The sequence below is a fragment of the Phoca vitulina genome, unplaced genomic scaffold, assembly GCF_004348235.1.
Source record: "Phoca vitulina isolate PV1807 unplaced genomic scaffold, GSC_HSeal_1.0 scaffold94, whole genome shotgun sequence".
Taxonomy (NCBI): Eukaryota; Metazoa; Chordata; class Mammalia; order Carnivora; family Phocidae; genus Phoca; species Phoca vitulina.
In genome coordinates this window covers 3,181,298-3,196,354 of record NW_022589797.1, presented here as the reverse complement: position 1 = coordinate 3,196,354, position 15,057 = coordinate 3,181,298, and the positions used below count along the sequence as shown (strand labels likewise).

Here is a 15,057-nt window from a genome sequence, read left to right as displayed (position 1 = left end):
GCGGAAGAGGATGTTGAATTCAATGACCTTTAAAAAACAGCCTTCAGCACCTCTCCACCACCTCCACCCCCTCCTCCCCAATTCTGCAGGAAAAATCATAAGGTGACATTTATTGACTATTTAGTATCCGATGGTCACTCTGCTAAATCCTTTTCATGAATTATCTTCCACTACCTCCTCCTCTCAATATCTCCCAATTCACAGGAAATTGAAGTTCAGGGAAAGAAAAATGACCACCCCAAAGTCACACAGGTGGAGAAAAGCCAAGCTGGACCTGGAATCCAGGTTTGACCACTCTTGAACCACTGCACCAGAAGGCCTCCCACCCCCCGGGGGGGCTGACTGGTAGGGATCGGCTGCAGGATTTGAGAAGGCATGGGGCACGCCGGGCAGGATGGCAGGGTAGGGGCCCCAGAGGCAGGACTGGTGTGGCTGGAATGAAATTCTGAAACCACATTCCCCTCCCAAGGGTGGCCCTTCCTCCCCCCAGGGCCTGGGAAGGGGACACTCCCTCTGGCTCAGGTCTCTCCAACATTCCAGACACACCTCTTGGGAGCTGGGGACAAGGAGGGGTTGGAGACCTGAGATGGAGCTGCCTTCTCCCATCACCACTTCCACCAGAGTCCTGGCTGTGTGGCCCTGCAGTAGCCACCCACCCTCTCTGGGCCAGGTCCCCTCATCTATGAAGTGGCTGGGGAGCACCAGCTTAATCTCTAAAAGCCACATTTCTCCCGCCAGACCCAGGGATCCTCTGGCTGCCATGGGGTTAACTCTGCAGGAGGGCTAAGCTTGGGGCCCGCCTTCCCTTTTATTCCCAGTGAAACTTGAAGAGGATCTGGTAAGGAGGTAGGGAAGGAGAAGGTGAGAAGGGGCACATGATTTCCCGACAGAGCTTCCTGGGCTCAGGTGCGCCGAGCCCCTCGCCTCCCTGGGGACAGTCAGAACACCAGTGTCAGTGGTCCCACCTCAGCCCTGCGGGCAGCGGAGGCGTTAGCCTGAAGAATTGAGCAGAGGGGGAGGCGGGGATGAACGTAGCCATGCTCCCTGAGTTCAGACGACTGACTAGAAAACGGTGGGAGGGTGGGGTTGGAGCAAGGATGACTTTCTAGAGGAGACAGTAGAGCAGACCAGGAGGATTTCAGGGGGTGAGCACTAGCAAAGGTTCCAAAGGGAGGAAGGCACAGAAGGGCACAGAGGAGTCTGGCGGCAATGGACCATTGTGAGGGGATAGGTAGGGACCATGGGCCAGGTCCTGGGGGCACCGAATGCAAGAGGATTTGGGGTTGTGTCTGGATAGTGGGCAGAGCCATGGAAAGAAGCCCACTTTCAACAGTGGTGTCAGAAAGATCCCTGTGATTGCTGTACAGTCTGGCTGGGGCAAGCCCGGAGCCGGGGAGGCCGCTAAGGGGGCTGTGGCCGAGGTCTGGGTGGAGGTGATAGACCCTAAACGGCAGCAAGCTATAGAAGATTGTGCAGGTCCCTCGTCTGATTGGTCTGCTTCGTGACTAGTAGTCCCCCCTTTTGGCCAGCTCTGCCCGAGAAAACGTTTTTCTCTAGGCCAGGTTCAAGCCCGCCTTCCGGGGATGATGGGTAGGTGCAGGGGTCCGGAAGGAGATGCCGCTCATTGTGCGAGAGGATGGAAGCTTGGGGGAAAGTGTGGGGCCACTGAGTTCAAGCTGAGAGGCTTGGTGAAAAGGCCCTCTGACCCATCTGTGGGACTGACCCCTGCCCTGCCCCCCCCGGCGGCGCCCGACTACTAGCCCTAGGGTACCCTGGCCAGGGGAGACGCCAGCGGGGCACCCTTGCTGGTATTTGTGGCTGGACACCATGAAGCTCCTCAGCTAGCCCCAGAACAAAAGCAGAGCAAACTGGCAGTTTTAGGAACACATTTTATTATTTTTTTTATAAAAGGCAAAAGAGTACATTTTTTGAGTGGAGGATTAAAGGAGTGAAGACCCTATTTTAAGCAGAGTCTCCCAACCCCCATCCCTGAAACTGTAACATCTGCTGTATTTTAAAAAAAAAGGCAAGCATGAAACTTACGACCCGGACTTCACCCCACCACCCCTCATGCCTACATCATCACAGAACTACGTTCTCTGTTCTTCCTTATATACAACCAGAGCTGCATACCCGGGCTGTGGCCTCCTCCTCCCCGCCCTACCCCCTTGTCCCCACCCTTCCTCCCCCAAAGCCTAGAGAAGCTCCCTGCTTAGAAAAAAGGGCACATACACACACATACTCAGAAACACATATATCTGGACCCTTCTCCATATGGAGCCCCCTGAAACATGCAGACTCTTCACACTTTCCTCACTCGCAGATGGGACACACCACAGATGGACCTTCCCCTTCCTCTGGTCTCCCCCCAACAGCTAGAATCCTTTCCACTTGGTCCCTTGCCCTGAGTATCTTGGAAACCACACACGCGCACACATACATACACACACGTGCACACATACTCACACGCCCACTGCCCATTTTCCTTTTGGGAGACAAAGGGTATGTTGGCCCTACTCCCTGTCCCACCACAGCTTAAGGACAGTGTCCTAAGGGCCTATTTGGGGAGCGTCCTGGGGAGAATCCCCAAGGGGGCTGTCCACTGGAGTGGGAGTTGACAAGGAGCTTCTCCGTCCGGGAGGGTCCCGTGAAGGCTTCTAGGCAGCAGCCCCTGCACAGTCCGGGGAAGCTCGAGGGAGGGGCGGGGAGGTAGCCCCTGCCCATTCAGATCTGCTCCTTGTGCTTCACATGGGCCAGCTTCACATTCTCCTGCTCAGTGGAGGGTGGAGGCTGCTCCAGGTGGCAGCCGATCATGAGCTGGTACACGAAGACACCCGCAATGGAGCCCAGGAGTGGAGACACGATGGGCACCCACCACCAGTGGCGGCCGGTCCTGGGGACAGACAGAGAGGCGGTCGGGGGCGGGTGGGCAGCAGAGGGGTGTCAGGCTAGGGCAGGCCAGGGGGAGGGGGGGCTGCACTCACGTGAAGACTTCAGAGCCCCAGCCAGCAACGGCGGTGAAAAGGCGGGGACCGAAGTCCCGGGCGGGATTGACAGCATAGCCGGAGTTGAAACCCATGGAGGTGCCGATAACCAGGACCACCAGGCCCACGGTGAAGGCCTCCAGGCCGCGGGGGACGGGGTTGTTGTAGGGGTCGACAATGGCCAGCACACACACGATGAGGGAGGCAGTGCCAATGAACTGGGGAGTGGGGGGGACAGGGTGAGGAGCTGCTCCGATCCCAGCCTCTGGTCCCTCCTCTGTCCTCGGGCTCCTACAGTCTTACCGTTTCCCGAGTTCAGCTCTTTCCAGCAGTGGTGCTAGAATGTGAGCGTGCAAAAAGGATCCCCTGGGGACCTGGCTAAATACGCCGATGCCCGCCACCATGATTCTGATGTAGGTGTCCCCACACATTGAGAAACCCTGCTACAGACCAGGAGTCCTGTCCACCAGCCACCCACAAGCAGCTGAGCAGCTTGGTCCTTCTCCCTGTGTTCCCCTCATGGTTCCCTGGCCCGTACCTGGTCGAAGAATCCATTGACCATGTCCAAGTGTCCAGAGGGGTAGGTGGCAAAGATGCCCGCTGTGCCGTTGGGGCCTGAGACTATGAGCTCATTCTTGGCAAAGTCCCAGATTGCATCTGGTGACAGATCAGACCCAGAGTGGGTGAGGGCAGAAGCCGACCCGCTCTCCAGTCTCAGGCTGGGCCCACCCTCCTGGGGGATCACAGGTGAGTACGTCACTGCTGTACTACTCAGGAGTCTGTGGACGGGCAGGGGTGGGGGGGTGGGGGGGTGGATAGCCTGAGACTCTATTGTTGCCCAACTTGTTTCTTTCCCCTTGTGCCCCCCACCTTGGGCCCGTGAGTGAATGAGTGAGTCATGAGCCCGGGGCTTGGGCAGGCCCCAGTTGTCTGTCATCGAAAGGCCTGGTGCCAACAGGTCCCAAGCAGAGGGAGGGAGGTAGTGGAGGATGGCAGGGTGGGGAATGCTCACCATAATACAGCCCAAAAACAATCCCGGCACCCAAGAAGGCTCCCAGCGTCTGAGCCAAGGTGTAGATGGGCAGCTTGATCCAGGGTTCGCGTGCCAAGAAACACATGGCAAAGGTCACAGCAGGGTTCAGGTGGGCCCCTGGGCAGAGGGGGGATGGGACCTCTTAGTCACCGTAGCTTGCAGCAGTGGGAAGGCCAGGATCCCTAACCTCATATTCCCCCTCTCTGGCCCTCGTAAGCACGGGTGCAGAGAAGGGTTTTCTTGTACCAGATGGTGGGTTGGACTATGTAACAGGCCAACTCTGATAATCGGATTCCAAGGGGAGAGTCAAAGGTTCAAAGTATCAAGTTCCTTCTCCATTCTTGTCTTCCAAAGCTCAGAGAAGCTGAGGCCACGGCTATGCCTTGCCCTTGGGAATGTCCCCTGCCACCCCATTCCCCAGTTGGGCGCCTTGTGGGAATGCCATTTGAGGGTAACGACTGAGGGCAGAGCGAGGCCTTACCAGAGACCTGGCCAGCCACAAGGATGCCCAGGGTGACAGCGAAGCCGAAGGCTAGGTTGATGGTGAGGAAACCACCGTGGGTGCCCCGGCTGAGCACCACCTGGGCCACGGAGCCACAGCCAAACATCTGTATCGAGAAACAGAACCAGGCAGGGAGAGTGAGGCCCAGCAACTCTGTGACTCCAGAGGGAAGGGGTGAATCCAGCAACCTCCACCTGCCGTCATCTGGAGGACAGGGAAGCCCTTCCCAGGGGAATCCAACCCACACCCCTCCTGAGGCAACTGTAGCCCGCAGAACAAGCAGACACGCCCTCTCACCCACAACACCCGAACTTTAATTTAACAGGGCCCTATGGAAGGGACTGGAAGCAGAGTCTACAACTGGGAGCCCAAAAGATGGCTGGACCGTCTTCTCTGATTTTTCTGGAATCTCAGTACGAGTGCGGTATAGGGGAGCAGCATTCACCTAGCACACTTTCTCCAGCAGCCCTTCAGGCCTGGCCCACAAAGTGGGAAGGCTCTCACTCATCCCCCACCTGTACTTGCCTCCTTCCTTGTCCCAAAGAAGAGCTTTGGCGAAGGTGGGGGGTGGGTGGGGGTGGCGCAGGGCGCAGAGAAACAGGGAGGAGGCCAGAAGTTAGGCGGAGTCCACTTCTCCTGAATCTGGAACGTCAGAGCCCCTGCCCCTGCCCCTGTTCCTGTCCCAGAGCCTCCTCTCTCCATCCACCCTGACCTCTCGGCCCTCAGGGGTCCAGGTTCCCTACTCAGATGTGGAGGTCCTTAAGACAATGATCTCAGTGGCCCCCCTCACTAGCCGCAGCAGGGCACTGGAAGTGGGGAGATTTGTTCTGAGGTTTCTGCCGGTGATGGGGGGATTCCAGAGGACTAAGGTCCCTGATGTGCCGCAAGTATAGAAATCCTGTTCCTCTTATTTAAATGTAAAAATGCTTCTGTACCCTACACAAAGAGCTATTGCCCTGAGCCTCCAGAGTGTTCCCTAAAGCTGCTCACTCCAGGCCCTGCCCTGGGTTTCCTCTTCTACCTCCCCATCACTAAAAGTGTTAGCCCTAGTCAGCGGGCAGCTCCCAAAACTTGTGCTAAGGGCCCTTGTCCATTTGGACGGGTCAGTGTCCTGTTGTACTGGGTCGCTAAGCATTTTGATTATCATCCCTCAGAAGGACTGAGAGAGGGTGGGGAAGCCAGCGGCAGTGATGGCAGGGCAAAGGTGTGTAGGCAGGTGAGAGCAAAGATCAGAGACTGTGAGTATGTGGGGGGTGGGGGCAGGCCCATGGGGGTCCGGGGCACTCTGCCCGGCTTGGCAGGCCGTGGCCCCAGCTCCTTTCCTGCCTGAGGCCCAAACCTGGCTTCATCCCAGGAGACCTTGGAGGGAGAAGCTGTCAGAGCCAGTTCCGCCACCTTGGGGCTAATCTTCTTCTTCCTTCCCCTCCTCTCCCCCACTCCCTGCCTTGCTAGGCACCCCAGAGAAAGGGGCCACCCTCCCCCCAAGGCCAGCCGTGATCCTGCCACCATAGGCTCTGGGTCCCCAGTGCACAGAGGTACGCAGGCAAGCCCTCACCCACCACTCGGGGCTCTCCCAGGCCTAGCCCCTCTTCTCCAGGCCACCCCGGAGAGTCTGCTTTTCACTGACGCCAGATGCCTTACACTCACCTGAGCCTGAACACCTTCACAGAAGTTAACACCCTCCTTTTGTGGTTGAGGATAAGCCAAATGATCCTGCGGCTCAGTGCAAGGCCTGACTGCTCCTTTGTGGGAGAGGCTGACTGAGACGGGAGAGGGGTTAGGGAGGCCCTTCTGTGAATGTGGAAGACAACTTCCCCTGTTCTGGCTGCTCGTGGACAGGGGCATGGACCATCAATCAGATAGGGACTGAGGGACACAAGGCTCTGGGGACGGGAGGGTGAAAAGCACCTGCCCCTCTCTTCCCCCCTCTTCCCTTCTTGGCTTGGGGAGAGAAGGGAGGGGGAAGACGGGTAGGGTCACTAGTCTTGTGAGGGGCTGTGGACAAAGTGCCCCACCTGGCTTCTCCCCTGCTGTTCCTGGAAGCCAAAGGTGAGTCTAAGACCTTCTCTCGCCACGGAGCCTGCTCTATCACCACCACCCATTTGGGCCACCCCAGCTCTACCTACTTGCCTCTAGTTGAGCTTCCTAGTCCACAGGGGGCTGGCTGGTCTGCATTACCTATAGCTAGGGCTGGCGCAGGGACGGAATAACCCATTCACCACAATGAAGCAACTGAACTCAGAAGAAAACAGGTGTGACCACATGAGGGACTGAAAATTAGAGAGTAGGTAGGACAGGAAATGGAGACTGAAAATGGTTGTCAAACCCAAGAAATACAAACAAAGTCACCCAGGAACAACCTAGGGACAAAACTCGTAACCAGGGAGTAAACGGACTGGGGAGTGACCCAGGCAGTGGAAGTGGCCTACTCTGAGAACCCACAAACTAACTCAGAGGTTGAGTTAGAGGCTGGGGAGTAACTCAGAGTGCTTGGGCACAGAGGATGATAGCATCTGTCTGGGTGACTGACAGGGTCTGGGGGCCACTCAGCACAAGACGAGTGACTTAGTGACACCACGTCCTCTGTGCCCCGGGGCCCAGCTGCCTTCCACAGCCTCCTTATCTTCAGGATCTTCCTTTCTTCCAGCTCTGCTGTTTGCACCTGTGTGGCCTCCGCCCTCTGCCCCCACCCGTGGCGAACTGTCCTCACATCACGGGAACTTTTGGACTTTCTGAAGCTTAATTATTCATTAGGGACCAGATATCCAGGACCCAAATAATCTAATAGGGGCCCATTTGCCAAAGCCTCCACTGCCTCCCAGAGCGGGGACTCGGGGCACCTGGGGAGCTGAGAGCCAGGAGAAGACCCTGGAGGTCTCAGACCGCGGGGGTGACCACTGCCCCCCGCCTGTGGGCTGCGGCCCTGGTGAGAGGGGGACCCATCAGAGCTGTCAGTGGAGTAAGTGCTGCCCTCTGGCAGGAGTCAGGGCTGTCAGGGATGGGAGCTAGGGGAAAGACCACCCTGGAATGGGTCAAGGTGGGGAGCAGAGCGGGGAGAGGGGGCGCGCCAGCCTTGAAAAAGAGCCCCTCCAGTGTGAACAGAGGGGCCGCGGAGCGCGGGGGCCTGGAGAGAGAAGGGCTTCTCCGGGTCCCTCCACTCACCACGAGGATGAGGGTCCCCAGGCACTCAGCCAGAGCCTGGCGAAGCAGCAGGTGGCGGATGCGGAGCATCTCGCCGCAGCGGGACACCAGCTCCTTCTGTCGACCCATGGCGGCAGCGGCGGCGCGTCGGAGGTGGGCTGGGGCTGCGAGCGCGGCGGGCCGGCAGCGGTGGCCCCGAGCGCCGGGTGGCGCCCTTTATAGGAGCCGGAGGCACGCGCCCCGCCCGCCCCGCAGCCCCGCCCGACGTATGGGCGGCCGCCCCCCACCGCTTTGCCTGGGGAGGCCGGTGGGGACGCTGGGCTGGGGGAAGCTGCGCGGGAAGGGAGGGGGCGGCGGCGGTGCGTGTGAGGAGCTTTAGGGGTGACGTTCGCTCCGGGAGGGCACTTAGGGGAGGAGGCGTGTTGGGGGCCGAGGGGATCGCGCGGGTCTGAGAGGGGATTGCGTGGGGTACAGGCAGGTGCGGGACCGTGGCTGGGGAGAATGAAGCCGCCACCAGAGACCTCCTCGGTCATCCACACGACGGTGCGGGGGAGAGAGGCAGGTCAGAGAGGAAAGCACTGGCCCCACCCAGCTCTACAGGATGGCTGGACCCCGCAGGTCCTCCGTCAGGGGGCTGGGGGGAGGAGGCTGTGGGCCCCGAGGGAGAAGAGGCCCTCTCATAGTCCGGACCTGGGTGGGCTCACAGAACACATGCTGAGCGTTCACGGGCCGTGTTCCTTGCGCCGAGTACATGTCCCATGTTACATGTCCTGACCAGCTCTGTCCTCAGCTGTGTCCGCACATGACGTCTGTCCTGTGTACCAGATCGCACTTGGACATTTCTCGGGGCTGTGCATATGCCTGTTGAACCCGGCTGGCCTAACTCAGTTTGCCACACGTGTACCTGCGTGTGTTTTGCACATGGCTCCAGAGGCCGAGCTGCGGTTGTCCGGACATGCCGCATGCCACATGCTTGCCAGCAGGGTGAGTCCCAGCTGTTTTTAACCCTCTCTTCCCCCACTCTCGCTGATCCCCAGCTAGGCACCCCAGAGAAAGGGGCCACCCTCCCCCCAAGGCCAGCCGTGAGCCAGGGGAGAGTTTGACCCTTTAAGAAGTTAAGTTGGCTAAACTGTGAGGGTTGTCGGCCCCATCTGAGGGGGCGCGTGAGGCAACGTTGCTCCCCATATTGCATTTAATAATTGGGAAACTGAGGTGTGGTGGCCTGGGCCCTACTTCCACAGGACGGGGAGCAAATCTGACCTCACCCCTGTCAAGATGGCAGCACTGCCAGAGGAGACCACATTTTCCAGAGGTACTTCAACCAGGTGGTCTAAGGGCCCTGGGGGCTTAGCCCTTGAGGAGTGGCTGTCAGAAATGAGGGCTCCAGAGATGACTCATACCCAGAGAGATGGGGTTTAGCAACACATTTTGGGTAAATTTACACACTTGCACATGCACACGCACACACACCTATAAACACTGAGCTCTGTTCACATGCTCATGGGATCCCATTCACATGAGAGCCTGGCCATGGGCTCAAACATATATGTAACCCACACAAGAGATCTTCCATGGCTCTTTGCCCCGGGAGAAGCGCCCCCACTCCCCGGGCCGCCACGGGCTGGGAGGCCCCATGGTGAATCAGGGAGCCATCACCTACCCACAGCCCCACTGCCAGTCTGTGACTCAAGACACAACCCGAGACTGCTGAGGCCGGAGCTCAGACTGTGGAAATGGGGACACACCCTCTACCGTGCTGCCCTTTCTCCTCCCCGTCACATGATGTGCTTCTCAGCTTCTCAGCTGGGGCTGCACAGGGACTGGCAAGGGGCTCCTCAACCCTGGAAGAAAGTAAGGAACCCCAGCCCACAGCACCCCGTCCTCACCGAGGCCCATCCTGGCCTGGCCTGGAAACCAGAGCGCGGGAGAAAGACAGCGGCAGCTTTGCCAGCAGCAGGCACACGCGAGGCCCCTAGACACCGTGTTTGCACTTAGCTTAGAGGTGTTCACATGTGCTGCACCAGATACTCCCACCAAACTCATTCCTATCTATAACTTGTGTGCACACACTTGTTCATACGTGTACATACACATGCACACTGGGATGGGTTTGGGTCAGAGCTGAGGAGATACGGTATGGGTAGGGCTTGGTGCTTCTGAGTGGGCCTGGAAGAGAGAGAAGAATGCAATGCCTTCCAACGGCCCCTTATTCCTGCCAGCCCTCATGTGGGATTAAGAGGGGTCAGGGCCTGGGGATTTTGTCCAGAAGTGCCAGGCTGGCCTGAGTTTGGGGGCTGAAGCAGGACCTCACTGTACAACTCTTCTCATTGTAGTTCAATGTCAATGGCGCCCTCTGGGGCAAAAGATAGGAAGAAGCATGGCTTCACAGAGAAGTGATGGAAGCTTGGTAGGGCCCGGCTCTGAGTCACATAGCTTACCTATAGCCCTCTGGGCTCCCTCCTGTGCTTTGGGAAGGAAAACCAGTGCCAAGTGCAGGCTAGAAGCCAGCCCACGTGGGAGGTCCGGGAGGATGCAGATGAGGAGGCACCACCTCCTCCCAGGGCATCTTGAGCAAGGTCTATGTCTCACCTGGGCGGGCGGGCTGAGCCCAGGAAGGGGCCTTGACAGCCCATCCACCCCGTGGGAGGCTGTGACTCCTTGGGGTCAGAGCTGGGGGAGTGGGCTCCCAGGCAAGGGAAGGGCTGAAGATGCAGGTCCCAGCCTGCTGGACCAGAGGGGCTGGCTGGGGCCCTGTAAGGCCCTGGCTGGTGGCACATCCTTCATTGCCTGACCCCCAAACTCTTTTTTTTGCTTCAATAGGAGCAGCCTGAACCATCAGAAGATACATGGTTCTTGCTGTCAGCAAGTGGCGTAGAGAAGAGTGTAGACATAAGAGAACAAATCATGCTACAGTCCCCCCGGCCTCTTCAAACCCCCTAATCTCCTCCAGAGCATTGGAGCGGGATGGGGGGAGTGGCAGACCAAAGCAGACATACAGACATTTTCAAGTTTAGAAAGCACCTCCTCCCATTTGCAAAACAACCCCCAAAGTGACTGTATCCCCCCCCCTTTCATAGATGACAAAACTGAGGTTTGGAAAGAAGTCACCTGCTAAGGTCTCAGCCACTAAGTGCTGAGTTGGGAGGCTCAAACCCCATGGGGATGAGGAGGAGAGGTAGAGAAGGGCAGAGAGGCCAGGGAGCCTCAGGTCCGAGGCACAGGAGGGGCAGGGAGCCAGGGCACAGGAACCCACTAAGTCTCTCCACACTTGAGCTCCCTTTCTAGAATGTGTCTCACTCTTAGGCCACTGCTGGACATTGTTCCTGCTCCTAGGCCTCAAGAGTTGGGGGCTGGCTCTGGACTTGAACTGGGAGTGGAGAGCAGAGATTAATCATCCTATTATGAGCATCCCCAGACTGGGGGGTGGGCGAGCCTCTCCTCCTACTGCACCAACAGTCACCCCCTGTCTCCAGACAAGATGGCAGAGAGCCCATAAACACAAACTACCCCCTTGGCACCTCCAGCCAGATGTCCAGCTGGACCCTGAGAAAAATCTACCTTTAGACCCATATCCTGGGGATTCTGGGTTCACCTTCTGGTGTCCCTGAGGTGCCCTTGGCACGCTTTGGGTACAGCAGAGAGTCCTAGAGGAGGCAGAGGGATGAGGCAGTGGCCTAGACTCCTTGCTGAGGAAGGGCCCAGAGTCACAAAGTCTAGGCTGATGGGGCAGAGGCTCTCACAGACCCAGAATCTCAGCTCCAAGTCTGGCTTGGCCACTGACCAGTCAGGTGACCTACACAGCTCTCTTCTCCCAGCCCTCAGTGTCAGTTTCTTCATCAGTCACCTGGAAGTTTCAGATGAAGTCCTCCCATCCCCCAACCCAGAGCCACTGTAAGAGCCAAACAAGACTGTGGGTGCTTCAGGCTTTAAAAACTGTATTATGTAATCAACATAGAAAGAAAGGCTCATTCTAGAAGCTGACTCCTTAATCAGAGCCACATGTCCTCCTATGTGAATATGCATACGCATCCATGTGTGTTCTTGGCTGTGTGTGTATGTATATCCACGGAGGTCTGCATGGACACGTGGACAACCGTGGGGTCCATGCATGCATGTGGGTATCCATCAGGGCCTGTGTGTGCATATCTGTGTGTGTCCCTGCCTGGGCCTGGCTGTGGGTCTGGGTCCAGTGTTTACAAAAGCCAGAGATAGAGGATGAGGATCTGTTGAGGAGTCTGGAGACTACCTGGCCGGCCGTTTGGGCCTGCTCCATGCCAGCCTAGGGGGAGGGGAGTTAGTGACATGGAGCTGACACAGACCAGGCTATCCCTGCAAACAGGCCTAGGGTGTCTAGAAGGCTCAGGTTCACACCTCAGGGATCAGATCCTTGTAGCCCCTGGGTTTTCTCTTTTCCTATCTCCTTCTTCACTAGCAGGAAAGCTTCTGGAACCAGGATGGTTGCCTCAGAGGTTGAGGGGTCAGGACAAGAGGTTGAGGAGAAAGAAAAGCTCACGGGCTTCGGGGGGGGGGGGGCTGAATTAGGGCCTGGCATTTGCCTGGCCCCTGTAGCCACAAAAGGAGCATGGAGCTCTTGGGGGGCTGAGGCAACCAGAGGGCTTCCTGGAGGAGGAAACATTTGGCTGGGGATTTTAGGGAGGGTCTTCCAGGTGAGAGCCTGCTGGGCCAGGCCATGATGAGAGCACCTGTAGTGAAGCCAGGGAGGGACACTGGTGGCACAGGAAGGGCCTTGGGTTCTGTACTAAGGGCCTGGACCTTATCGAGGATCCAGAGATATTGAAGCCGTGCTTCTTTAAACCCCAGGGCTCTGAGGAAGCTGTCGCAAAGACTGCTGCAGCTGGAAATGGGGAGAGGGACGCCAAGGAGGCAGAGCCTTGGCCCCACCTCCTGCTTCAACCACAGTATTTTAACCATGTTATATCAGGGTTCTAAACAGGACAATAATTGACAAATGTTCCACTGCTAAGAACAGAAGCTAATGGGAGACCTGAGGGTTTTAAGCAGGGAAGTGGTATGGTCTCCATTTGTCAATTAATGGAAGGCATTGGAAGGATCCTTCCAGCTGTGAAGTGGAAGATGTGTTGGAGGGGAGAGGCTGAGGCCAGGAGGCCTGGAAGGAAGCCACGGAGGAGGGAAAGAGGCCAGATGCAGGGCGGTACCTATAGGGAGCGAGGAGGGTTTGAATTGGGGATTTAGGGGCCAGAGTGAACAGGGCAAGTTGGCAAGAAGCTAAAATTGGAGGCAAGAATTGGGAAGACAGGAACTTGAACCTGAGATGGGGCCCAGGACAACTGCTCTCTGAGAGGCCTGTGGTCTGAAGTGGGCCGGATGGGAGACAGGTGGTGGAAGGAGGCTCTGCATCTGGTGTTCCAGAAAGGCCATGGGCATGTGTGAGGCCCAGTATTCTCTCCCCTCATCCCAGCCCAGTCTGGTGCTAATTACAGGGCAGCCACCAGCTGCCTGCCCTGGGGAAGAGGCATCACAGGGGGAAGGATCTAAAGGACGGGACAGGCTACCCCAGGAGGTTCTGCAGTCACACTTCAGGTATGACTTCCTGAGGATCACTAGACCTGGGATCAGTGGGAACCAGACTCCAGGGAGACCCCATGGATTGGGAGATGGGGGTGCGGATTTTGTGGGGGCAGATAAGAGAAAGGCCAAGATGCCGTATCTCTCTATGCCATATGATTGCCATTGTAGCGATAATTAGACCTCCATCACATAATTGTCCTTTTTTAAGTGGTTGGGATAATTAAGTTCTAGTCTCTTGGCAAGTTCATTGATTATAATACCATATTGTTGGCTAGGGGGACAGAGGAGACTCAGGCTTGAGCTAAGGTGGACCAGACTGTGCACACTCCCACCCCTCCCCTATCCTTGGCTCTGCTCCTCTAGGTCTTGCTGATAACAGCTTCATTCAACTGCCCTGGGTGGGCAGAGAGCAGCAAGGCTGGCAGGTGGCCCAGACCAGGGGACGGGGCCAGGCTTTGCACTCCTCTCTGCCCCATTGCCCAGATCTGGAACTCAGTTCTCCATTCCTTTATTCCTCCTCACCCCAGCCCTTGGCTCCAGGAAAGCCCAGGCTCAGCAGTAAGGCCTGGAGCCAGGATGCCCAGATTCGCTGGGTCTCCACCCCTAGCCCCCTGTGTGACCCTGGACAAGTTCCTACACCTCTCTAGGCCTCATGCAAACCAGAAAAACTATCCTCCCCATCTTGCTCTCGGAAGCTGAAGTAGGAAAGGGAAATGAGTCTCCCTCTGGGTTTGGAACACCCCGGTCCCCATTAGTGCCGTGGGCAGTCTAAGAGTCCTGTTCCCCCCACAACCCCTCCTCTCTCTTTGCAGCAGAGGGAAGGGCAAGCAGGCTGAGTAGGGTAAGGGTGACTCACGTGCCCCAGGCCTCCCCTCCCGTTCATCTCTCACCTGGATTAATCTATGACTCACAAAGCAAGTACCAGATGTTGGGGGGTTACGTTTATTTACTGGGGTGGGGGCACTCAGACTAGCCCAAATCTGAGCAGCCCTCAGGACTTCACTGAATGTAACCTGCTGCAAGGACCCCCAGGCTTTGAGGTCTTGCTCTTCTTCTCCAAAGTAAGGTACAGGGCAGAAGAAAATAGGGCCTTCAGCTAAAAGGATTCTGGTTTTTTTTTTTTTTTTTTTTAAAGATTTTATTTATATATTTGACAGAGACACAGTGAGAGAGGGAATGCAAGCAGGGGGAGTGGGGGAGGGAGAAGCAGGCTGCCCACCAAGCAGGGAGCCCGATGCGGGGCTCGATCCCAGGACTCTGGGATCATGACCTGAGCCGAAGGCAGACGCTTAACGACTGAGCCACCCAGGTGCCCCAGGATTCTGGTTTTATACTTAAAGATTTATTTATTTTAGGGAGAGAGAGCACGAGTGGGCAGGGCAGAGGGAGAGGGAGAGAGAGTCTCAAGCAGACTCTGCGCTCAGCGTGCAGCCTGACCTGGGGCTCAATCCCATGACCCTGAGATCAAGACCTGAGCTGAAACCAAGTCGGACGACCAACTGACCGCGCCACCCACACGCCCCAGAAGGATTCTGGTTCAGAGGAGGTGGTGATACCACAGGCAGAAGAGAGGACCCTTTGAGAATTCACTAAATGTAACTACGTAGAGGGGCTTAGAAGCTCTGACAGAACTGGGGAAACCAAAGCCCCAAGGAAAAGGCTTTCTTTAAAGCCTTTAAATCCACAGGAAAAAATCAAGCTTTTGCCTTTTATCTGAGAGCTTTTTCTCCTGACTTGCTCTTCAAAAAGAGAGATTTCCCCTTTTACAGCAACTCAGAACTAAAGGCAAAAATGTGCACACAGACGAATGCATACAGACGTGTCCACGCCCCAGAACACAGAGCAGA

The 15,057-nt window shown here is 56.9% G+C and overlaps 1 protein-coding gene across 1 annotated transcript; it reads right to left on the bottom strand.

The window, feature by feature from the left end:
* Positions 1-1,903: 1,903 nt before the first annotated feature.
* On the bottom strand, positions 1,904-7,852 carry AQP3 (aquaporin 3 (Gill blood group)). Its single transcript, XM_032396842.1, has 6 exons — positions 7,682-7,852; positions 4,499-4,625; positions 3,997-4,134; positions 3,523-3,641; positions 2,985-3,202; positions 1,904-2,893 (listed from the first exon to the last, which is right to left on the bottom strand). The coding sequence occupies exons 1-6, from the start codon at positions 7,787-7,789 to the stop codon at positions 2,725-2,727; spliced, it is 879 nt and encodes a 292-aa protein (XP_032252733.1). The 5' UTR covers positions 7,790-7,852; the 3' UTR covers positions 1,904-2,724.
* Between the last annotated feature and the right edge of the window lie 7,205 nt (positions 7,853-15,057).